This window comes from Pseudonaja textilis, chromosome 1 (assembly GCF_049901715.1).
Source record: "Pseudonaja textilis isolate UNSWEBS1 chromosome 1, rPseTex1.2, whole genome shotgun sequence".
NCBI classification, from domain to species: domain Eukaryota; kingdom Metazoa; phylum Chordata; class Lepidosauria; order Squamata; family Elapidae; genus Pseudonaja; species Pseudonaja textilis.
The window spans coordinates 86,813,369-86,840,239 of record NC_141990.1 but is presented as its reverse complement, the minus strand read 5'-3'; the positions used below and the strand labels follow the sequence as shown (position 1 = coordinate 86,840,239).

The 26,871-nt window shown below is 37.8% G+C and overlaps 1 protein-coding gene across 7 annotated transcripts in view; it reads right to left on the bottom strand.

Moving 5' to 3' along the window:
• NHSL1 (NHS like 1) overlaps positions 1-26,871 on the bottom strand; it is a 157,918-nt gene that overhangs the window by 62,957 nt on the left and 68,090 nt on the right. For 2 of the 7 annotated variants that reach the window (XM_087940327.1, XM_087940336.1), the window contains exon 1: positions 16,630-16,783. The exons of 4 other annotated variants lie outside the window; for them this stretch is intronic. In XM_087940327.1, coding sequence (XP_087796453.1) covers positions 16,630-16,645 — 16 coding nt within the window. In that variant the 5' untranslated portion in view covers positions 16,646-16,783. Of the gene's footprint in view, positions 1-16,629; positions 16,784-17,049; positions 17,231-26,871 lie in introns of those variants that run through there. One more of the 7 variants, XM_087940345.1, reaches the window with a different exon arrangement.

The following is a 26,871-nucleotide window of genomic DNA, read 5'->3' as shown; positions in this document are numbered from 1 at the left end:
AACTGGGAAACCTAAACCAAGCTAACTCCAAAACCATTAGGGAATTCTTGGAAGCTTGGCATTCAGAGATATCAACCAATAATAGTCACACATTACAGACCATTTACAGATCAATTTTACAGACCATTTAAGAGAGACAAAAAAAAAGCTAAGAAGGAAAGAAAAAGACCAGAACATGTCCTTTCCAGAAGGATATCTCCAAGTCCACCTTCATCTTAACTTGCCTGTCATTTATTTCTATCAAGTTATCAACTCCTGGATCTGCAGATAAGCAGTGCCTATAGGCAATTATTGTAATAATCTCTGATAAATATGCTGATTATCTGCCCATAACTTTTCAAATAAAAGGAAGAATGACCCCCATATTAAAATATTAGAATTCTCGCCTTTCTAGTTTTGCTACAATCAGCCCACTTTTATGACTCTATATCTGGTAATATAAACCAATAAAATGTTTATGCTCCCTTTGAACAGATATGACAAATGGGTACTGTTTCCAGTTTAATCCAAGAATCTGCCTTAAACTGGATGCCAAGACACTCCAGCAGCAGCCCTGGGGCTCCAGTTTAAGATCAGTTGTGGGATTACACAGAGACTGATTTCAAGATACCTCTTTAAGTTACAACTGAACTCTGATGCTACGTGACTTAAGCTTTATCCCAGATTATTTATCAACCTCTGAACATACAATTGCACACACAGATGGCCATATCTTAAAAGCTTATTTAAAATCAGTTCTTCTAACTCTGGAATGTACTTTTATTTTAGGTCAAGGAGTAATAGGACACAAAATATATCTGTTTTTATTTCATTAAAATCTAAGAAAAAATTAATACAGCGACTCCCCACTTAGTGACTACCTTGATTAGCAACACTTTGCAAATATGATCATAATAAACAGTAAAAAAAAAGTTGACCAATAAATGTCTGCACTTAAGTATAAATTTCTGCACTTGGCAATGTCAGAGTGAGAATAATGAGAGTAGCTGCCCAAGAGAAGATGTACATGAGATGGCACCAACCAGCAAATTTTGTAGCATCTCTCTCTCTGACTCTCTTTCTGAATGGATTACATAGCTAAATGAAGAGACATTAATGTCTAGCCATTTAAGTTAATAATTTTGCTTCTGTCATATTTAAAAGGTCATTTTATAATCAAAAGGTCACCGGAAATATCTTAAGGCTTCAATGGGTCACATATGGTCCTAGAACTTCATGTTCTGTACTTATTTGCCAATGTTTCTGAGATTTCTGCTTAACAGGCAAGAATGGATACTAGACTGAACACAACACACTGACGATGAAATGGTGACTCAGACTAGGATCAAAGCATCAAACCTACCACACAAATAAACTCATTTCAGGTTTTCAAGTGTTCAAGCTTTTATTCTACTGTGGAATTTTTACAGGATGTTATTAACAATGGAATATAATGTTATTAACAATGGAATATACCATTTTGTAAATTAGAAGGAATAACGGGTTTGCCTGGCATGAAGACTGTTTTTCTTGAAGTCTCACTTTTCAAGGTTACATCTAGTTTCACCCATTAAACCCGGGTTTCACATTTTAGAATACAGTCAACAGAAATGAATACTTTCACTCTTCAAAACAGGTTGTTGCTGATACTGACACAAAAGCGATTTATCTGGCACAATACTGGAGGATTTTAGCTTTTTTTTTTCATGAAGCTGCTGCTGCATCTGAAAAAGAAGTTGCTGCCAAAAAATAAATAAAAAGAAATGTCTCTAATCTAAAGCAACAATAGAACGACAAAACTGCTATAGCTGGCACATCCTAGTACTAAGGGAGCAAAGCATTCTTTACATCGATGAAAAGCACAAATTTTTCAGCTCACTATACTAGAGCTAAAAATTCATATACTGTACAATTGGAACAAGATCGGGGTGGGCATCAAAAATTTCAGCAACTGTTTCTCTGCTGGGGTGTTGGGTGGGCGTGGCCTACTTGGGCTCCTGCACCACAGCTGGTGAGGGGGTGTTTTTGCCTTCCCCAGGCTCTGGAGGCTTTCCTCGAGCCTCTGGGAGGGCAAAAACAACCTCTCCCAGGTTCCGGAGGCCCTCAGGAAGCCAGAAATTAGCCTCTTTCCAGCCTTCCGGAACCCCCGGGAGGCCCGTTTTTCACCCACCCAAGCCTCTGTGCAGACCCTGCACTTAACTCGCATCCAAAATGGGCCATATGGAGACTTCTGGGAGGAGTGGGAGGAGCCAGCCAGGGTTGGGATTTGGAGGTTCTCCAAACTGGCCATAACATTAGCTATGTGTTCCCTGAACCCGGGCAAACCCATAGCAGCCCACCCCTGAAAAGATCAACCTCCCAATTCAGATACATTAAAATTATGGTTTAATACCCTCTAACAGAAAGAAAACCCCAACCTCCAATTTTTCACTGGTCCTCAACAACTTCTTATAAGATTTAACATTCCAAAACAAACAGTATTTCCTTCAGATGTACATCATGGTAATAGGTAATGCACCACTCACTTTATTAATTGTAGTATTTTTTTAGAATTAAATACCAATATTAGGGTTACCTACAGGCCACAACATGTAAGCAGATTTAAAACATATGCTTTGTTTTCCACCAATTAAGAAGGTAGAAATAAAAATATATCATTCCTCATTTGGACTACACTATAGGTAGTCCTCGACTTACAACAGTTCATTTAGTGACCATTCAAAGTTACAAAAAAGTGATTATTTTTCACACGTATGACCATTGCAGCATCCCCCATGTTCACCTCATCAAAAGTCAGATGCTTGGCAACGGATATACATTTATGATGGTTGCATTGTTCCAGGGTCATGTGATCCATTTTGCAACATTCTGACAAGCAAAGTCAGCGGGGAAGCCAGATTCATTTAACAGCCGTGTTACTAATTTGACAGCTGCAGTGATTCACTTAACAACCGTGGCAAGAAAGGTCATAAAATGGGGCAAATTTCACTTAACAACTATCTCACTAGCAATAGAAATGTTGGGACTTAATTGTTGTTGCTGCAGTAGCGGCTATTCACAGACGCTATCCCATTACTGATCAGTACAGGTGTTTTTTCCTGCTCCATCTCCGACCTGGGCCAGTTGACCCTCCTTAGGCAACCATATTGATGCTGAACTTAGTGCGAACACTCCTGAGCTTGTGGTCGTAAGTCAAGGACTACCTAGATAATATTTGAAGGCTGTAAGTTTTTCCTTCAATTTTTCTGCATGCTGATAAAAATAAAGCTACTCTACTGTACTTAATGTCTTTTTATTCCTTTCTTTTCACTTGCACACACAGTATGTTTACAGGGAAAAACCCACCAGCAAGAGAAAACAAGATTTATGCATGTGTGTATTCATTTATAAACTTATAAATCATATTTATAGGCCATATAACTCTTAACAACTTTAGGTAACATACAAGTTTAAATATTCTACATAAATGACCTCTGTGATCATATTAAGAGCAACTGCGTTCTCTTCGCTGATGATGTAAAGCTATTCAACACCACAGACAATACTGCTACCCTTCAAAAAGACCTCGACTATGTATCAGAATGGTCAAACAAATGGCAACTTCAAATCTCAACAAATAAATGCTCAGTCTTACATATTGGCAAAAAAAATCAGAAAATAAAATACAGGCTGAATAGTCAAGACCTTGCTGATGATCCAAACTCTGACAAGGATCTTGGAGTACTCATCTCTAATGATCTAAGTGCTAGAGCCCACTGTAACTACTTAGCCAAAAAGGCATTAAGAGTTGTTAACCTAATCTTACTAGCTTTTTCTCTGGTAATATTACACTACTAACCAAAGCATACAAAACATTTGCTAGACCAATACTCGAATACAGCTCATCAGTCTGGAACCCACACATTACGTATCTGATATTAACACAGTTGAGAAAGTCCAGAAATATTTCACAAGAAGAGTTCTCCACTTCTCTACTCGTTGCAGAATATCTTATGCCACCGGACTCGAAATTCCAGACCTAGAAAACCTAGAACTACGCCGCCTTAGGTCCGATCTAAGTATAGTATATAAAATCATACATTGCAATGTCCTACCTGTCAATGAATACTTCAGTTTCAACCATAACAATACAAGAGCAAACAATAGATACAAACTCAAGATTAATCACACCAAACTTGATTGCAGGAAATATGATTTCAGCAACAGAGTGCTCAATGTCTGGAATACTCTATGTGACTCTGTGGTTTCTTCCCCAAACCCCAAAAACTTTAACCTTAGACTTTCTACTATTGACCCCACCCCTTTCCTAAGAGGTCTATAGGGTGTGTGCATAAGCGCACCAACGTGCCTACTGTCCCTGTCCTATTGTTTCTTTTATTTTCTTATATGTATCCATGTATTCATAACTATGTTTTTACTTATACCTATTATCTTGTAAGCAATTGACAAACCAAATAAAATAAAAATAAATAAAAAATAAATATCCAGTGCAACGAAAACACTATGAAGGCAGTATCTCTCATTCAATTCATTGATAAAATTCCTGGCCAGGCGCATACTTCCTAACTCAGCACCTGGGAAGGGTTCAGGTTTTCAAGGAGACAAATGTCAGGGCCACTGGGGTATACTATTCCACAGTAGAGATGCCACAATAGAGCAGGTTTTCTACCTAGGTCCCATCAGATGACCCTGTTTTAAAGATAGTACTTGAAACACTCTCATTCTAACAGATCTTACAGGACAGGCACAAAAAATGGGAGTAAGAGGATCTCTCGGATAGTCAGCTTACGGGTTCACTAGCTGGATAGCCACTTTGATAAACTCTTCTATCAAAGTAAACAAAAACAATTTAATATACCATGGGGGGGACCTCAGATGCTAAGCATTGGTATAAAATAGCCATAAACATACCTATTTAATGCAACACAATGCTGATTATTCAGTTCAAATTCTTGAAAAGCCTGTCATTCATACATTATTAATGGAATGGATATATAAGCATACTCTTGTTATATATAATAATTGATTCATATCAAACATGTATGCAATTCCGCATACCGTTTTGCACTAAAAATTCCTTTCATACTTAAACTCAACAACAGTTGTACATAGTTCTCTGGTGTTTCTTCTGATGGGAACAGATGGGAACTAAAAGTGCAATCCTATACAAGACTATGCGGAACAAATTCCTATTGATGTTTATAGGATTGCCTCTAGAAATCGCATAGTATTGTTGCTGAAAAGAACTTTCTGTATTATGATAGTATTCATTATACATTGTGGCTTTGTCTACATCACATTATATTAGCTTTTCCCAACCAATGGCACCATATTGGTAAAAATCTCTGGTTGCACATTGATGATGATGGAAAGCTAATTAGTCAGTAACATGCGGCATTACTCTTGTAGACAAAGCTGATTTTGGTTTTCACTTGAAACCAATACTGAAAATATGAGTTGCAGCAGTGGATTATACCTGTGTGGTTTGCCTAATTTTATTCTTATAAACATTGTTATTTATTTTATTTAGAGGTTAAGCCCTAGACCCATGGTGGCGAACCTATGGCACGTGTGCCACAGGTGGCACACATCGCCCTCTCTGTGCAAGCACGCCGTTGCCCCAGCTCAGGTCTGCTGCGCATGCAGACATGCCTCCCACTGGCCAAGCTGGTCTTCGGGTCTCTGGGTTGCATGAGAGGCATACATGTGCAGGGGTACGCACATGCACGGGGCATGTACGTGTTGCATTTTGGGTATGCGTGCATGCACTTTGGGCACTCAGTGCCAAAAAGGTTCGCCATCACTGCCCTAGGCTAATACCAAGGAAACTGTGAGTTCTAGCTCTGTCTTGTCATGAAAGCTATTAGGTGATCTTGGGCTGATCATTCTCTCTTAACCCAATCTACCTCAAGAGTGTTGTGAGTAAAATAGTCTAATACAAGTCTCTCAAACTAGTGGTCTATGGGCAGGCTACACCCACCCAGCTCTGCAAAGGCAAAAACTGTCACAATCAGCCCATGACACGATCGAGTTTGACACCCGTGGTCTAATAGGACTATTAGATAACTCAAATTCACTGCCTTGAGTTATTTATAAAATTAATAAAAACAGATGAAAGAAAACTAAAATATACATAACAAATATTTTTGTTTTTTAAATTCAATGATTTGTTCAATTTATAACCTATCTTAATCTTTCAAACAACTCTAGGTCATGAATAATTTTTGTACATAAAAATTAGTAATAATGCTGTTCAACTCTTCGTCAAAAAAAATAATCTTAAAATACATTTTTTTAAGCAGACATCTAACTACACATGTGGAAAATCTCTAAAGACTAAGAGTTATTTGAATGTGCTGTAGGCACTGATTTTATTTTGCATGACTGGCTTTATTGTCTAGAATACAGGGAATCCTCAACTTACACCATAATGGAGCCTGCCCATTACGATTGTAAGACATGATGATCATAAAGTGGGACATCATGTGACAGACCCAATTTTACAACCTTTTTTGTGATGGTCATTAAGTAAATGCTGCCATTAAGCAAATGTCACAGTTGTTAAGTGAATGTGTGGTCATTAAATGAATCAGTGGTTTGCTATGGAACACACACACACACACACACACACACACACACACACACACATATATATATGTGTAGGTCTTGGTGTGTTCGGTTCTTTTCCCGTGTAAGATTAAGAGTATCTCGACCTACATACCTGTATCTGTGAAAATCTACAAAAACAAATATATATGGTATTCAGCTTTGTTCGGGTATTTTCCCACGTCATGATAGTTGTGCTTTTAAAGTTGTAGCAACGTTTTGGCAGAATCTCATCTGCCATCATCAGGCTTCTTTATTGTGTTCGTCTTGTGTTCGTCTGTTGGTCAGAAGCCTGATGATGGCAGATGAGATTTTGCCGAAATGTTGCTACAACTTTAAAAGCACAACTATAATGACGTGGGAAAATACCCGAACAAAGCTGAATACCATACATGTAAGTACCCACGAAAACTTAAGAACATATCTATCTATCTATCTATCTATCTGTCTATCTATCTATCTATCTATCTATCTATCTATCTATCTATCTATCTATATACCTGTACCCTTGAAAATCTACGAAAACACACACACACACACACACACACACACACATATTTCTTAAGTTTTCGCAGGTACTTACATGTATGGTATTCAGCTTTGTTTGGGTATTTTCCCACGTCATTATAGTTGTGCTTTTAAATCTCATCTGCCACAAACGAACACAATACACAAGCCTGATGATGGCAGGAACGTTGCTACAACTTTAAAAGCACAACTACAATGACGTGGGAAAATACCCGAACAAAGCTGAATACCATACATGTAAGTACCCACGAAAACTTAAGAAAAAATATATATATATATAAAAATAAATAAAATATATATGGATTTTTGGTTATTCGGGTTTTCTCCCGCGTAAAATTGGAAGTATCGGGCGACATTTCGATGAAGTCTCATTCATCATCTTCAGGCTTGTGTCTTCGACTTTGTGCTTCTCGGAGTAATGTGAGCTTGCAGCTGCTTCTTCCTTTTAACTGCTAGTGGGGGTGTGACTTGATTGGGCAGGGGCTTGGCTGTGTTCTGATTGGCTGGGGGTGTGTTCTCATTGGTTAGGGGTTTGGCTGTGTTCTGATTGGTAGGGGGATTGGCTGTGTTCTGATTGGCTGGGGGTGTGTTCTGTTCAGGTGGGGGCTTGGTTGTGCTCAGCTTAGTCTTAGTAGCTGGGGGATTTGAGCTGGTGAGCTGTGATCTTGTTGTTTGGCTTTGCGTTCGTGGTCGTGCCACATCTTCATGGTGGGCATCAGTTCGCTTCATCTATGGGTCAGAGGGGTTTGAAGCAGGTAGTGATGCAGCTGCGGTATGGCTTCTGGTCCATGGTCATGTCTCATCTTCTGTGTGGGTCTGCTTTCTACGTGGAAGTGTGGTGGTAGCATCTTGTGTGGCCCTCGTGGGTGTGGGTCTGGTGTCATTCTTCATGTTAGATACTCGTTTGTTAATGAGGGCAGGTTTCCAAATGGCTGGTAGGCGGGAGGTATCATCAGCGTTTTTCTGTCTCTATGGCTTCTCTGATTATTCTGTTGTTGAAGTGTTCGGTTTTGGCGATAGTTCTGGTATTTTTAAAGTCAATCTCATGTCCTGTGGCTTTGAGGTGTTGGACAACAAACACATAAACACAGACCAAGACTCCCAACCAATCAGGATGAAGAAAAAACCATTCTGGCACAGCAGTAGGCTAGTCCCAAATTTAAAACTGAAACAACTGTAAAAGTCTGACTCACAGACGAACACAATATAGAAGCCTGATGATGGCAGATGAGATTCTGTTGAAATGTTGCTACAACTTTAAAAGCACGTGTGTGTGTGTGTGTATAAAGCCAAAGATAGATATATAAAGCCAAAGAAAAATCTGCCCACAAACTCAAATTCAACTTCCATGTAGTTTGTAAACACTGCTCTCCAGTCAAAAGTTCTCAAGATAGATGTTTGCCCATACTTTTCCCCATACTTTTCCCCATGTTATTCAAAATACATTATCTGCTATTGCTGTCATAAATCAATTTTCCTTAATTAAATCCAAGGACAATGTTTATCAGAAGTAAACTAGACTGATTAAGACTAACCTAATCAAAGTCAAGCCCGAGTAAGCCTAATCTAATCAAATTTAAAACTAATAAATTCAAATTATGTTTGTAGAAGCGTATTAGAAAAGTAACTACATATTTTTATTTTCTTTCCTAAGAGAAATAGATTAGTTCAAAATGTACAGCTCCCTTAGACACTTTTCCAAAAGTCTGTTTCTGATTCCAAACTTTACATATTTGCTAAGAACATTGCCAAGAAAAGAATTCAAGGAATGTCTTTATGTATGTATGTATGAGTGTATGTATGTATGTATATATATATTTGTTGTATTTGTATATCTATCTATCTATCTATCTATCTATCTATCTATCTATCCATACATAGATACATACATACATACATACATATGCTACATAAGAGACAACTGGTAAACAAACCACTGATATCTTTTTTTTAAAGAGGGAGAAGATAAATTGGCATTTCTAGCAAAGAGCTTTCCTCTAGAGTGCAGTAAGCACATACTCAGGATTTTTCAGAGATGGTCTTTAACATCCTATTATTAGCAGAAAATATTTCGCCTACCCCTTCACCAAATTCACAGCTGTACAATAAATAAGACTATGCAAAATATTTTCAGAGTTCATCCATAGTGTAACATACCTAATTTACTCTGGTCCTCATTATTCTTACATGCTGATACCATACAATAATTCAACCAAATATTAGCTATCCAGATCTTGCTTGAAAAGAATTTTGGAAATCAATAATATTTTTATTTAACACTCCTCCCCCAATATCTTACCCTAACTTGATTAGAACAACAATGCAACTCAATTCATGGGCAATTTGAAACCACACCTATGATATCCAGAGATTGATTAAACGGCTAACCAGAAACAAATGTTAAGATGGTTAACAATAAAGCAGTCACTATGTTTCTCAACTGCTTATCTGCAGTGTAGACACTATAAACATGCAAACTGAAGGACACTTTCCAAGTGACCTTGAAGCTGTCCATCAATAGTTCATATCTAAAAAGCAAAGCTAGCAAGCATACCAATCTCCTGATCACAGAAGCCCCATTATGGAAAGGTGTATGATATATGTATCACATGAATTATTTTAACTTTGAATTCATGCATTAATTAGCATACATATGCTTTGTTCAAACATGTGTCATCTTGTTTTGGTGATAATAATTTGATTATCTGTCACAAGATACAAGCCATTAATTTCTTCTAGGTTCTGTGCCACCTGTAAATCAAGGCTAGTCTTTAAGAATATACGGTTCTATTTTTTTAAAAATGGAACTGTGCACGTTGCATGATAAAATGAACAGTACGTTGGCAGCATTTCCACATCAAAGAATCAAGAATTGTCCTCAAAACATGAAATAAGATACAGGACTCAAATACACACATTGGGTTTGATTTTTTTTGTCTACATATATTGCTCATCCTAGTCATTAAAGTTCCCAAGCTGTTGCAACATCTAAAAGGGAATGTATTCATGTGCATTTGGACACAAAGACAATTCTGCACATAATAGTTAAAGAAACTCACAGATCACAATAAAATCAAATCTTCTCACTTAGTTTTAAAAAAATTGAGAAGAACAAGGGGAAAGATGTGCAGATTGCTTCCACTCCACAGTTTCAAAACTTCTCCAGGCAAGGAACGACTTTCATGTGCATTTGGGCACCTTTATATTCTTGGACCCTCATAGACCATCTCTGTTATCAATTTCTTGCTATCCGGTAGGATAGAATAGCTTGTTATATCTTATTGTCCTATCTCTTTCTTCTCTCATTATCTACTGACTACCTAAAAAGAAGAAACCTGGTTTTTCTTGAGACTGAAAGAGAAAAGCAGCCTTGCTACATGCAACTGCTTTTGCTTGTATTTGTCCTTTTACAATTCCCTTTCTTCAAGCTCTTAAAACATCGAATTTCCTCCTTGTGTCACCCTAGTCCCATACATTGATGATATAAATGAATAAACAAACTGCTACTTGGGTTTGACCTCGTGGATAGAATACAAATAGAGTCATTCTATAAGGGAAATGGACAAACTCTAAACAAGAGAAATAAAAAATAAAGTAGCTAAAACGAGAATATACAACCCTCATTTCAAAGCTTCTTTGATGTGGAAATGCTGCCAGTGCTCTGTGGATGCAGATCCTCTTCTGTTCAGATCGGGGTGGGCTGCTATGGGTTTGCCCGGGTTCAGGAGAACCCATAGCTAATGTTATGGATGGTTCAGAGAACCCTGGCTGGTCCCTCCCACCCTTCCCCACCTCTCTCAGGAGTCTTCATGTGACCCATTTTGGATACGGGGTAGGTGCAGGGCCTGCACGGAGGCTGGGGGACAGTGAAAAACAGGCCTCCCGGAGATTCCGAAGGCTAGGAACAGTCCTGTTTCTGACCTCCAGAGGGCCTCCGGAAGCCAGGGGAGGCCGTTTTCACCCTCCCAGAGACTCAAGGAAAGCCTCTGGAACGTGGGGAAGGTGAAAATGCCCCCCCATAGTGCAGGAGGCTGACTAGGCCATGCCCACCATGCCCACACCCACCCAGCAACCAGTTAAAGAACCCGTTGCTGAAATTTTTGAAGTCCACCCTTGGTTCAGATCCTAAATAGCGCACTTCTTTTTACAGAGAAACCTCATTTCACAGGAGAGATTTCATCTCAATGCCAATCCACTGCCAAGATAGGCTGAAGCTAAATCAAGGTGAATTGGTAGGACGAGGTCTTATCAACTGGAAAACAGAAGAATAACTCCAGTGCAAACTTATATGTTGTATGGAGGAAGAGTCAATTATTTATAAAGTTCCAAGTGATACGCCTCAACAGTGGCCCGCAACCTTTTTTGTGCCGCGGCCCGGTACCGGCATCACAAAATGATCCGCGGCCCGGTACCGGCATCAGCACGCATGACAAGTCAAGGGCAGCCGAGCGACCATCCATCCATCCATCCCCCGCTTCTCCCCGCCACCTTCAACTCCTCCTTCGTACCTTTGTCAATGGGCTTCGCTTTGGGACGGCTTTGGGATGGTCGCTCGGCTCGCCTTGCCTTGGGTGCTGAAAGAATCCTCGTGCCTTAGTTTTGTTTGAAGCCAGCCCCTTTGATGAAACTAAGGCACGAGGATTCCTTCAAACACCACTTTCCAACCGAAAAAGTTCACCCGGAAGCACTTTCTCGTCAAACAAGATGGCGGCGCCCAGCAAACCGGTGGCCCAGTAGGAAATGTTCCACGGACCGGTACCGGTCCGCGGCCCGGTGGTTGGGGACCCCTGCGCCTCAAGACCATATCTTGAGTCTTCAGGTTGCCCTTCCATCCAACTATGAGCTCAGTGCCCTATTTAAACTTTGGCTGCCGGAGAGACTAAAACTTTCTAAAGAGATTAAATGTTTTCAGTTATTTTTAACCAGAATTAATATAATTCTTCTGGAAGAGCTTCCACAAGGTTACCATTCCAAGCTGTAATCTCTGTTGCAAGTCCTCAACAGTTTGTTTAGTGACTATTCAAAGCTACGATGGCACTGAAAAAAACTTATGACTAAGTTTTACTACTCACTGACTTATGACTATTTTTCACACTTATGACTATTGCAACATTCCCATGGTCACATGATCAAAATTCAGATATCAGCCCGAAACCCAGCTTCGGACCTCGCAATGGCTGTATTTCTTGGAATGCTGACATCAGGTGCTTGGCAACTGGCTTGTATTTATGATGGTTGCAGTGCCCTGGGGTCACCTGATCACCTTTTGCAACCTTCTGACAAGCAAAGTCAACGGGGAAGCCAGATTCACTTAACAATTATGTTACTAATTTAACAACTGCAGTGATTCACTCAACAACTGAGGCAAGAAAGGTCGTAAAATGGGGTCAAACTCACTTAACAAATGTATCACTTAGCAACAGAAGTTTTGGGCTCCATTGTGGTTGTAAGTCGAGGACTACCTGTATTAGTGTTCTTTGTCTTGTTCTTCTCCTGCCTGCTGTACTTCCCCACTGATGCTCCCCTCACTGAAGCTTGCCTCTCTCTCTAGTCCCTATCACAGATCTTATACTTCCTTGCTCTTCTCCTCTTCTCTGAACTTGCCTGTAACTCAATATGTGTCGGAGACTGCTATTAAGACTCCCACAACAACAACTCCAACTAGGTGCTCTCCTTGGAAATATCTACATTTGACCTGGGTGTGGCAATGATCAGATATGTCGCCAGGACCAGTGCTCTCCAGCTAGTATGGAGGGAAGGGAGCAGGCAACAAGGAGAGGGAAGCAAGAAAGAAGGAAGAGAAATGCAGGGCCCAAAGTATTTCCTTCACCTTTCCTGTACCTCTAATAACAACAATGACCAACCATTATCCTATATCAGCACATAAAATCTTCTCCTTCCTGAACCATGATATTAAAAAAAATACAAACACTGTAGGGGGATACTGATCGGGGTGTGTCAATGAAGACTGAATTGTCATCTATTACTAAACAATTTTAACTGTAGTTAGTGAATTGCAGTTGATTTATTTGAAATTAATTCAAATGTCCCTTCAGCCTCTCTTCCATCATATTTAAACAAAATCTGAGGTAAATAATATTTCTGCACTAGACACTAATCATAAATAAAAGCTTAGGAAACATTCTTACAGAACACTGAAATGCATATTTTTATAGGAAAATAAATAAACCAATTAAATCAAGCTCTGTGGGGGTTTTGGAATCAGCACATTGCCCAAATAATATATTGCAATATTGAAGAAACTAAAAACATTCCATCTCCTATTCATGACTTCCAGGGTTTCCTTCTGATCTTGTTATGTGGTATCTTAAGTGATAAATAAATAAGTGATATCAAATACTAGAAGCTATTGAAAGGAGTCCAACAACAGTTAAGAGAACAAAACTCATGCAAGTAGAATAGAAATAATTGCTGTTATCGAATATAATACATATACTGTATTGTTTCTTTAAAAAAGTCAGTTTGCTATAGTGGTTGGCCTAGAAAACAGAAGACTGACACCCCCTTAGGCATGAAAACTGGCTGGGTGACTTTGGGCCAGTCGCTCTGTCTCAGCCAGTTTTCTCTGGTCACCTCAAAGAGTTTTTATTATTGGAAAAACAGGAGGTAGGAATAGTAGGTGCGTTTGTTGCCTTAGTTTTATATATATATTTAAAAAGGTAGGATAATATAATAATAAAATACTGCTTGCCTGCCAGCAAGCAACAGACCACAAAATAGACAAAGTAATAGAAAATGAAGAATCTAAAGCATTCCGGACTTTAGAATTCAAACAGACAAATGTTTGCCACATGACACCCCAGACTTAACAACTATTAAGAAAGACCAAAAAAAAGAAAAGGTCTGGACAGTGGACCCTGCAGTAGCACCTGGAGACACGGAGAGAAAGAATTGGAGAAAATCACATAAAGACGTGCAAATAAAAGTAGAACAAGTGTGGCAAAAGAAAGCAAAAATGGCACCAACAGTAATAGGTGCCTTGGGTTCCTATTTCCTAATTTCATTGCATCTGGAACAGGGGTCTCCAACCTTGGCAAATTTAAGACCTCAGTGCTGGCTGAGGAATTCTGGGAGTTGAAGTCCACAAGTCTTAAAGCTGTCAAGGTTGGAGACCCCTGATCTGGAGCATCACTTGAAGACCATTGTCATTGACAAAAATCATTATCAGTCAATTGCAAAAGGCAGTTTTATGGTACAGCTTATATTTATCTTGTGAAGCAGAAGTAACTTGCTAGCACAAAATTAGACCTAATTTACTAAGTAAGAGTTAAATCACAAGGCTCCTCCTTTATTATCTGTACATGTCAAGATGTTCTGAGCAAGCTCAAATCCAATATAAATATCTTGGCACTATCTCAAGTGGAGGGATTTATAAGAAACTGTTTTGGTGTTAGGAATTTATTTAACAAATCTTTCTAACTTTTCACCTGTATTAGTAGGTAAAACAACAACAGCAAACTTGTTTCAACAACAGTTTAAACTAAATTGTCATTTTTTTTCGTTGACCTTTCTGTTTGTTTTTCATTATTTTATTTTTACAGAATAAGAAAAAAATATTCTGTTTGATTAACCTGTGTTGAATACCAACTTTTGGAAGAATTTCAAAGGATATCCTCCCACAAAACTTTGTCCAAAAGTTTTTTCCACACAATTGTTGCTATACAAAAGTGTTAGTGTTCACATGACCAATCCTATAAGGAAAAGTCACCTCACTGTAATTGTATACATATCTGAATATTTCTCTAGATAACAATGAGAAGGAAGACGATAGTGAACTGTGGTATTTTACCTACTGGAGCCCTTTTGTTGTTTTAAAAAGACAGAATCTGTTATTTATTACAAGTATGATTAATGTATAAAAGGAAAATAATTATTTTTATATTTGTTAAGATTCGTTTCCTATTCTTACACCATGGAATACCTCATTCACAACAACCATCGGGTTGTGGGTTGGACTAAGAAACAGTGTCTGTCCCAAGATTACCCAATTCTATGCATTAACCATGACACCATATTGGTTTTTAAGTAGCACATATATTATAACTATAAGAGAATCTCATTTTCTTACTCTTTTTGCGGCCTGCCTATCTCTGAAAATCCAGTTAACTTCTTGACCTGTTTATAACTTATTTAAGTTGCCCAACAGAAATGCAACCTTTATGTACCCTTACCCCTCCATATGAATATACTGTATTTAATTTCATTTATTTGATTTGCCCTGAAGACCCAAAATGGTTCACAAGAGTGCTTCATAATATATTCGACTAATGCAAACTCTCATATAACGTTTTGAGTGTGACTATAAAATTTAGGTCAGACCAATTAAAAGTATTTGTGTTGTTTTCTTTTTCTCAATTTTTTAAAATGCAAACACGAATTCAGTAGCAGATTTGTAATCTCTCCATTGAGACAATACAGTGCTTAAAAATAATCAGTTAAAAATACTCCGGCAAAGCTGCAGTGGGAGAGATTGGTAGCATTAACATCCTAATCTGATTTGAATTTAAGAAATGTTACCAATGTACTAGTTTGCAGCACACACAGGGGTGAATCAGGTATTTCAAAACTCACCCATAATAAGTTGCAACAGTTATTTTGTTATTACAATATATATTTTTCCCAATTGCAGTCAATCCTGGTAGAAAGCCTAAAACAACTATCTTTTTATTATCTTATAAATTCTAACTCTGAATGCTTTAAGTTGTGCTGTATGCATATTAGTTTGACTTCTTTTCATTCTAACAAGGAAAACACAATACAATTAAGCAGTTCTTTCCTTTAACAATCAAAGAGCAGAAATGGAAAATACAAATAAATATAAACATATGCCTCACAGGAGAACACTATACATTCATATTTTTCTTACCTTTGAAATAAGAAATGCTCATTTTCAGGTTTTTTTAAAAAAAAATCAGTAATTTTTTTTGTGTCAAAGCACCCTATCCACCTCCACATCCATACAAGCATAATATTTGGGTATAAGATACATCCTAAAAAACACCCCGGTTTAGTTTTGAATTTATATTCTTATTTCCTACCCACACCGCACATCAATATAATTAGGAGGTGCTGTTTTGAAACCAGTTAAATAAAGGAATTGTCTGATGAATGCTGTTTAGTAGCGGAGCCAGTGTACATGCTTCGTTCAGTAAATCCACCCAAACATTCCAATGACCCAAACAATGTATTTGCAAGTAGTTGATAGGGTCAGCAATTTACAACCTACAGAACAAGCTCATTCCTTTGTACAGGAAAAGATTACATGCATTCCAGCCAGAAATATGCTTTCTCTCGGATCATAAAAGACAAAGGGTGAGATGGGATGGTTTGGGCTGTTCTCTGACTCAGGACCTAAGACCAAAGATTATACTTCTCATAAACTTCTGAGAATTGGCTCGACTATGGACAAAAAGATTCCAACACCCCCTTCCCAAACAGTAACACAGCCCAACTGGCAATATAAAAAGAAGCCAAATCACTGCCCCAAACTCTTACCTTTTAGACAAAACATTCTGAGACTGTTCCATGGAAAGAAATGGAAAAGTCTTGCTTGGGGAGAAAGCAACACACCAGTGCTAGGTACAGCTGTTCCCCAGTTCCCCCCATTCAAGCACTCAGCCGAAGAAACTGGCTGCAGACCAAATCTGCTGCTCTAGGAAGCTGTCGCCCAACCCACTGGTTCTTTAACAACACTACTGACACCTCCCTATTCCCCCTCCCAGCTACTACCCCCCCCCCAAAAAAAAAGACCAGAGAAAGGAAAAGGGAATTGTGCCTCTTTAGCCACGCCTATCAGACTACAACTTGAATACATTTTTTTTCTCCTTTGTCAGCTTGTTTTTCCTTTGAAAACAATTCACACTCAGGAGCTGGTCAGTGTGAAGTAAAAAAATAAATAAACCACCTTTCATTTACCTTAGCTGCGTCTCTGAATGGTGAATTCCGTCTCTCCTTAATTTTTGGATAATCAATCTGGATTACAATCTGTTTCATTTTGAAGCATACTAGAAAGTTGGCAGCTTTTTAAAATGTACAGGTTTTTACATACACATGCAACGAAGTAGGAAATATGCATAATTGTAACTAAATGTTAAGCACGCACAGACTGGATTGCAAATATTTTATAGTTATAAATAGATACCAAGAGTATCTTCAACCAATTGTCACAGTTAACCTTGCTTCTAAATAAATAGGACAAATATCTTATCTAATTAGGAGAACAGCTATTCTGACCTCTAAATAAAGATGAAGCTACACATGCTGTCCTCTGTTTACCAGACAGCACTGAGAAAAGCAAATAAAAAAGAGTACATCACATGTCTATTTCACAAGTTGTGATTTTAAAAATGGAATTTAACCAAAGATATGTAAATAAAATCTTGTTATCAACCCTTTTCTATAGCATAGCATTTCACAGAAACTCTAATGCAAATGCCCTTCTTACCTTCCAAAATTGCATGAGTATGAAAATTAATCCAGTTCCCTCGTGTTTCTCTGCTTTTTCCGAGAAGGGAGGGAGGGAGGATAGCAGAAAAATATATATGGTAGAGCTACATTTTTGTGAGCCATGGCAGCAATGACGATAGAATAAAGAAAAAAAATTTGGGAACCACTAGAAAATTGATGAAAAGATTAATACTATGATCAATGGATATTAGATTAAGAGAAATACAGATATTATATATTCCATAGGAAGAATGAAGAACAAACTTGATTTCATCCATGGAACGTATTATTATGTTGGCATATATTGCTCAATCGCACAAATTGGAATCTCTTGTGAGAATTGCTAAACAAACTATGGGACCTCCTTCAAATGATTTATTTAGGCTAAATTTGGAAAACATACTGAGTATTGCTCATGGTTAATCAAAAGTTTGGCCAACCATATATCTGATAGAGGAGAATATTCATTGAAATGAGGTAATCTTTGGTGCTCTCTGAACCAGGTTGTTTTCTTGCAGAAATTTCATTATCCAAACTAGGAAATATCATTAGAGCACATTCTACTGGCACTGATCATGTTACCTTGTTTGGGTAATAAAATGTCTGTAAGAAAACCAAGCTCAGCGAAAACTAAGGACCCAATCATATTTCTGCCTTACTGGCTAAACAAACATAGTGGTTATATTTGAGTCTTGTTTTACCTAGCCATCTGCTACAGAGAGGAAAAAAAACAAAACCAACAACAACAATCCACTGAAACAAATTGGGAAGAACAGCATCAGTCACACTCTAAATTCCTAGTTTTCTTTTTAACTCTATGTTATCACCATCATAGTGGTAGGGTTGACTCTAGAATAATCTGGACAGCTCAGAACAATCAGACAAAGATATTACAATAAAAGATATAAGATGAAAGATGGCAAGAGTGACAGATTGAATTGAATGAAGTAAAAAGTCTCACTTTCCCTCACCAAAGGCCTGGGTGAAGAGCCAGGTCTTCACTGTTTTCTAAACAGTGGAATGGGCAGATAACAGGTACTGCCGCAGAGAAGGCACATTTCTGGGGTCCCAATAAATGACATTGTTTAGTTGAAGAAACTCAGAGTGCACTAATCCTGGAAGATCAAATCAGCTGGGCAGATACCATGGAATATGGATGGCCCCTCAAGTAACCAGGCTTTATGTTCTATAGGGCTTTATAGGTCATAACCAGCACCTTGAATTGCCCCAAGAGGCAATCTGGCAATTGGCATAGCTCACAAAGCTGAGGTGTTACATGAGCTTACTGAGGCATGCCCATCACTGTTCGCACTGCTGCATTCTGGACCAGTTGAAGCTTATGGTTCAAGGGCAGTCTCATGTACAGTGTGCTGTAGTAGTCAAACCCCAAGGTGACTGGGAGATGAGTGACTGTCTTCCCCTGACCTAGGAAAGAATGCAAACGGCACACCAGATAGAGTTGTGCAAAGGCTTTACTGGCTACAGCTGATTAACACTACAAGCAGCATAACACTTACAGGATCTCAACCGTCACTTCCCAGAGGTCCTCTGGGGTTTATGCTGGTGTAGCTGCTTGGTAGTTACTACTGCTGCTACCTCTCTTCTTGAGAAAGGTCTTTACCTGGTATCCTAACTCACTTTTATTATTATTTTCCACTTTTATTTTCATGTACAAGTCAAGATAGCAAACATACCAGTACTCCTTCTGCCTTCCATTTCCCCTGCAATCACAACTCTGTGAGATAAGTGGCTGAGAGAGAATGACTAGCCCAAAGTTACCCAGCCAGTTTTTCATGCCTAAGGAGGGAGTAGGACTAAAATTCTCCTAGGCCAGCATCTTATATACTAGACTAAACTGGCTAAGGTGAACCAAAGAGAAGCAATAGTGATCTTAACTCCAGCATGGAAGACAGGTAGAATTCCCTCAGGCTATACTTACTTGTGAGTAAAAAGGGGAAAATTGATAAAGCTGAAATAAATTCTATAGGGCCGCTTTCTAGTGACTACATGTTTTTGAGGCATGTAGCTAGGGATACACACACACACACACACACACACACACACACACACACACACGTGTGTGTGTGTTTGTGTGTGTATGAGAGAGAGAGAGAGAGAGAGAATGACTTTTTCTGTTTAACTTTGCAAGTAGACACATGCAAAAATGATAAGTAGAATAAATAATACAGATAAATCAAACAGCATCCTCAAGCATCCTACTCATCCTAACCATAAAATTAGCAAACGTAATATAAATTTGAGACAGATCCAAGGTAGGTGAGATATACTATTCAAAAAGACAAAGATATATACAGATGGAGAATAATTGCACAAATAACTGTCACAAAGAATTGTTTTCAGAGACAAAGGTTATTCACAATAAAGTGAATCAAAAGTGAAACTTCTTCATTACAAATATTCCTTATTCCTCACAGATGAAGTCTCTCAAGCAAGCAATCACTGTTTGCTTCTCAAGGATGTTGTTTGATACCTGTAAACTACAATATTTGTAATATCCCCTTTTATTTCCTTCTGAGTTAATTATCGCCTGTAATAGATTTTTCTGTTAGTTACTCCTGGATCTGCACTTTAGATAATCCCTGAGGATAACCGCTACATTTTCTTCTGTTCCCCGAAAACTCTTGTCTCTTCAGGCTTGGATTTGAAACAACCAAAACTTTTCTATCAAAAGAGAACCACTTTTCATTTACATGTTCCCAGCTGTGATTCAGTCAGTTCAAGAATGTCTGAATCATGTTTTTTGTGTCTAGCCTGGGACAATGAATGTGGGGAGAGGGCTTGTATGCTGCTCTAAAGTTATTTTTTTTGGATGGAGGCAAGTGTGCATCTGAAATATGTTTACCTTAATGAGTTTAAAAGGAGTCTCGGGAGGAAAATAAAATAACATATGCTCATTTCCAGAATGATCTTCTGTTGAAACTTCTCTTTATAAGGTATTGTAACATAATTCGATATTTAAGCCAAAAAACTTGTTATTAAAAATAAATCATAGTTAAATTTGATAGAACCTACAAATATGTGAAAATACTTTATTTACATTTGTGTTTTATAAGATGAGGAATAAGGAAAAAATAAGTTATCAAAATATGACTACAAAATAAATTAAAGCTTATTTATTTATTTATCAAATTTACATTACTCATCTCACATAAAGTGATTCTGGGCAGTATATAACAATAAAACATATACTTCCCACTTTTTTATTTTATTGTTGTATACTGCTCACAAAGTGACTCTGGACAGTATACAACAATAAAATAAAAAAGTTCTAAAATTCCATTTAATATTGAGTCCTCAAATAGAGGACATACAAGTAGTCCTCACTTAACAACCACAACTGAGCCCAAAATTTCTATCGTAAATCATTGCAGTTGTTAAATGAGTCATCAAATTATCTGACTCAATTTTATGGCCATTTTTATAATGATGTAGAGCTAGTCACTGTGGACATTAAGCAAGCCACATAATAATTAAGTGAATCCATTCTCCCAATTGGCGCTTTTTGTTTTTTGCTGGAAAAAAAATCATTGCAAATCATGATCTCATGACTGTGGGATTCTGCAATCAAACATAAATTCAAGCCAATTGCCAAGCAACTGAAATGCAATCATATGATTGTAGGGCATATGCGTAAGTCAGTTCTAACTTCAACGATGGGTTGTAAGTAATTTTTTGGCAATCGGTTGTAATTTTGAACAACTGCTAAGTGACAGGTCATTAAACAAGGACTACCTGTATCAAATATTAAATTGATAAGAACAGATAATATACCTGATCTTTCCATTCTAGGGCTTATAACAACATTGCTGCTATAATTACATATAAAAACAAAGTCCTGTGTTTTTCCTCATTTGTTCATCTGCCATCTCTAAATGAAAAGCTTTAGGTTTCAATATAAGATCCATTTTCATTTTTTTTTTAACAAAAATATCTGATACCAAAATTATTTAGCCTTCTTACATGTCTACCAAAGTACCTTTGGATTGATTACAGATAGTCCTGGACTTATGACCAGAACTAAGACCAAACCTGATGTTACTAAGCAAGGCATTTAAGTGAGTTGTGAGTCATCTTACAACCTCTTTGCTACAGCTGTTGTTAAGTGGATCATGCAGTAGCCAAGTGACTCTGGCTTTCTTCATTGACGTTGCTTCTCGGAAGCTAGCTGAGAAGTCATAAATGGTGATCACATGACCGAGGATAGTGCAACCATTACAAAAACATGCCAGTTGCCAAGTGCTCGAATTTTGATCATGTGACCCTGGGAATGCTGCAACAGTTGTAAATGTGAAAACTGCTCATAAGACACTTTTTTCAGTAATGTTGTAATTTTGAACAGACACTAAACAAAGGGTGGTAAGTCAAGTGCTACCTGTACAATTCCATTTGGAATTCCCTTATACATTTTTGCCAATTTAACAGGAGTTAAAATACCATTGATACATCATTTTATATAAATTTCAAACCTTGTGTCCATCTATATTCCCAACTTTTATTTTTTATTGAAGCTGTGTATAACTTTACCAGTAAAATGACATTTCATGAAGAAAAGTAGATATTACAGATTTTAAAACTTCACTCCACATGTAGAACTACTGAATTGTTTTGAACATGTTGCGTCTAATCTAACTTTTTCAACTACAAGATAAATATGGGGAACAGTCAGTTCAAAAGAGGGCGTAACTACATATAAATGGATACATTGATGCAATTTAATTTAATATTAACTCAGACTGAATGTTCCAAAGTGACCTCTGAGTCTGGCACTCCTTATCACTTTTTAAACAAAAAGAATCCGTTAAACCACAGTAAGACTCTGCATGAAGCCAATCCCAGTCATGAATTAAGTTAGGCTCAAGAGCAAGTCAAATAAAAGTTAAAGGGCATACAAAGGGCAATGCCTCATAAATTTGTGACAGGTCAAGAGAGAAATCTTTAAGCTCTCTTTTTAAACGAATTTCTCCAAATAACCCAATTTGTATAAAAGACAAAACTATGAAAGTGTGTAGAATGGAAGGGAGCGGGAATTAATAGAAAATAATCTGTAATAGTTTCCCATCCCATACCTTGTTCTTTTCTGCATTGAGAGGTTATGATTTTGCCCTGTGTTTTTATTATTTACCAAAAGTAACTTTATTATTATACAAATAAAATAAAAAAATTCTTCTGCTGCTGCTGCTGCCAAGTTTAAGAAAGGTTTAGTATGTGGTTACAAGGTATGATTATGCATATTCCTGAAATGTATTATATTTAAGCTTCAGAACAAAGAAAAATAGAGTAAAACTAATTACTACCCAGTAGCATAGTCTTCGGGAAAAAAGTTAGTTGGATTAAAAAAAAATATGTATGATGAAATAGATTACTACATTAGAAAGGTACCTCATATTAAAAAGAAACTACAGTTTTGGGGCAAATTAAAACAGTGAAGAACAGCAGCAGTAAAAAAAATAGAAATATACTAGTGGTGAGGTTCAAATTTTTTTACTACCAGTTCTGTGGGTGTGGCTTGGTGGCCGTGGCAGGGGAAGGATACTGTAAAATCTCCAGTCAGAGGTGGTTTTTGCCAGTTCTCCAAATTACTCACAATTTCCGCTACCGAATGTCCAGAACTGGTCAGAACCTTATGAATACCACCTCTGAAATATACACATTGACACTAATTATAGCAAGGGGTTAAACAGTACAGCCCACTTTCTGAAGACTAAACACCTTACTTAATAAGGAGATGTGAATGCTTACTACTTTTTACTTGTTTATAAATTATCTTGATTTAATAGTGACTTCAGGGCCAAGTTTGTGAATATTATCAACTCTTCCACATGGCAAGAATTTCTTGTGAAAAATACCAAAAAGAATCTTTCAAAACTAAGTGAACAGTTCAAGAAATGAGGTTCAATTTAAATAAGTGTAAATTGATATACATTAGGGCTCAAACTCATGAGAACTGAGCTGACAGCCAATAGCCAGGAAAAAAATGCTAAGGTCATAGTGGACAGCTGAATAAAGATTTTGACTCAGTGTGCAGCAGGAATGAAAAAGGCAAATTCCATTGTAGGCTTCATTAGGAAAGGACTTGAAAATAAAATTGCCTGACATTGTAATGCCCTTATAAAGATATATGGTACCTCTGCACCAGGAGCAAGTGTATAATTCCAATAACTACATTTGAAAAAGGATATAACAGAGATGGAAAAAGTGAAGCAGAGGAGAACCAAAATGGGAGTAAAAGATTAGAACATTTAGGAAGAAAAGTATGTTAGAAATAGAGACAAGTTAAAAATCATGTATCACATGGAGAAAGTGAACAAGGAGAAGTGTTTTCTCGGTCTTGCAAAACAGTAGGACCAGATTCCACCTAATAAAGGTATAATTAGAAGGAGATTTAGAACAGAGCGAAGCCAGCTTCAGTTAGTGCATAATTACCCCGTGGAATTCACTACCCCAAGATGAAATGATGGTTACTAACTTTTAATGAAGATATTCTAATACAGTAAATTATCACACTCCTGGAATAATATATGTTATTAGATGTTAATTTTATAAATAAGAAGACTAAAGTGCAAATACATGAAGGTTGGTGGTGCAGTGGTTAGAGTGCAGTACTGCAAGCTACTCCTATTGCAATTTGGCAGATCGAATCCCATCAGGCTCAAGGTTGACTCAGCCTTCCATCCTTCCGAGGTGGGTAAAATGAGGACCCAAATTGTTGGGGGCAATATGCTGACTCTGTAAACTGCTTTGAGGGGGCTGTAAAGCACTATAAAGCAGTATATAAATCTAAGTGCTATTGCTATTAGCCAAATTATAAAAGCTTTATTAAAATGTTTTAATTTCCCAATGAACTTGGTTTCTTTTACACTAGCTACACACACAATATAGGGTAGAATTCAATGCTCACAACAGAGCCAGCACACCACACCTCCCCACCAGTATTTATAGAGAGAGGGCAGTTCCGATCACGCTTTGCTCGCACAAGCACGAAGCCGAAGGTACCAGCCTGAAGATGGCGAGTGGGACCTTGTCTAAATATAGCTATTTTCTAAAGCACCTGTAGGCCAAACAAGGAATAATGGATGGAAACTGAACAAGGAGAGATTTAACCTGGAAATAAGGAGAAACTTTCTGACATTGAGAACAATCAACCAATGGAACAGCTTGCCCTCGGAAGTTGTGGGAGCACCATCACTTGAGACTTTCAAGAAAAGATTGGACTGCCATTTGTCAGAAATGGTGTAGGGCCTCCCACTTGGGTGAGGGGTTGGACTAAATGACCTACAAGGTCCCTTCCAACTGTGATCATCTGTTAAATCTGTTTTATAAATCTGTATGGGTGGATGCAGAGTTATGACTGCAATTGGGACTGGGATTGCTGATATAAATCAGTGCGGATATAAAGCAAAAAGTTGTGAACTTGTTGAGATCATTAAAGAGGAATTGCAGGTACTGTTGTTAAGCAATAACCCACCCAAGCCAAGCCATTCCAGGCTTGAGTCCTCCCAACCCTGAGCCTCTATAAGATAAGGGACTCCCTACAACTCCCCCTACTACTTATCTTCCCCTTCCCATCTATGCCTTCCAGAGCAGGAAGTAACCCCCCAGCAAACAGACATCGGCTATCCCAAGGCTTATATCAGAATTATTTTTATGTAACTTGCTCCTTGCCTTTTGTGATAAGTGTGAAGTAGGAAATTTATAAACGATGGTTATATTTGAAATTAAGCTTAACTTTACCTATAGAGCATTCTATTCTAGTGGTTGTCAGCCTCTGATCCTACTTTGTGAATTCAAAAATTACACCAGTCAGATTTAAGTAGGGCAGTTTCCTATCGTAGGATACAAATAAGTTATGATAGAAATGAGATTTCCTGGTACTACTTTTATATTCAGTATTGCAGAGTTTCAGGGTACATGTTATTTTGCTTTAGTGGCAACAGATGACAATAAACTAAGTCATACCATGGTTGACTGCTCATATTTGTAAAATCAGCAAAGATACTTGGGTGTATTAGTGACAGATAAATGAAGCTATTTAAACGTAGCTATTTCTCAAGTAAACTATGGTAGATATATATATAGATATATATATGTTTTCGGACCAGAAGCCGCACTGTAGCTGCATCACTACCCACTTCAAACTCCTCCGAGCCATACATGAAGCAAACCGACACCCACTATGAAGATGCAGCACGACCACGAACTCGAAGCCAAACAGCAAGATCACAGCTCACCAACTCAAATCCCCCAGCAACTAAGACTAACCTGAGCACAACCAAGCCCCCACCTGAACAGAACACGCCTCCAACCAATCAGAACACGGCCAACCCCCAACCAATCAGAACGCAGCCAAACCCCTACCAATGAGAACACACCCCACCCAATCAGAACACAGCCAAGCCCCCATCCAATCAAGTCCCACCCCCACTAGCAGTTAAAAGGAAGAAGCAGCTGCAATCTCACATCACTCTGAGAAGCAAGAGCTGAAGACAGAAGCCTGAAGATGATGAATGAGACTGCATCGAAACGTTGCCTAGATACTTCGAATCTTACGTGGGAGAAAACCCGAACAACCAAAGATCCATATATATATAATTTTTGTAATAAAAGAGCTTCTTAAGTAAATGTTTCATGGCTTTTAAAGGGAAAAAGGCTTTTAAAGGGAAACAGTAGGAAAAATTTAAAAATAAAAAGCAAGTAGCAATTCAAGCAACTGCTAAATGTACACCTTAAAATAGTGCATTAATCTCTCTGTCTCAATTTTTCTTTAAAAAAAATACCTTTACTAGCCCCCATCAAACTAAAAGGAGAAGATTCATTCTGTCAAGACAAGCAAACAAGGAAAAATAAAGAAAAGGGACAGCAGCTATCATCTGAGATTTATACCAATGACAATCAAGTATTTGCTTCGCCCTGGGGATGTTAGCAGGTGCAGCTAATCAGGCAAAGTTTATTACTGGACTCGAATGAGTTATGTTCCAGCAGGGGAACATGATTTAAGCTGGTAATCATTAGATCAGGCCTGCCAATTTGAAAACATGATTCCTTAACCCATAGTGAAGAGATGCACATCACTATGTATTTAATAATGAACCGGATCTGCACATTAGAAAAACTAACCACACAGACTTTTCACCAAGTTAGTAACCATAAAATGTGGAAATTGATAGCAAAGAAAAAAAAGATTTAAATTATGTATTAAGCTCATTAAATATATAAATAAGATTCATAATGTTTAAATGGGCTAGTTGTTTAGTTACAATATAATTCAAAGGT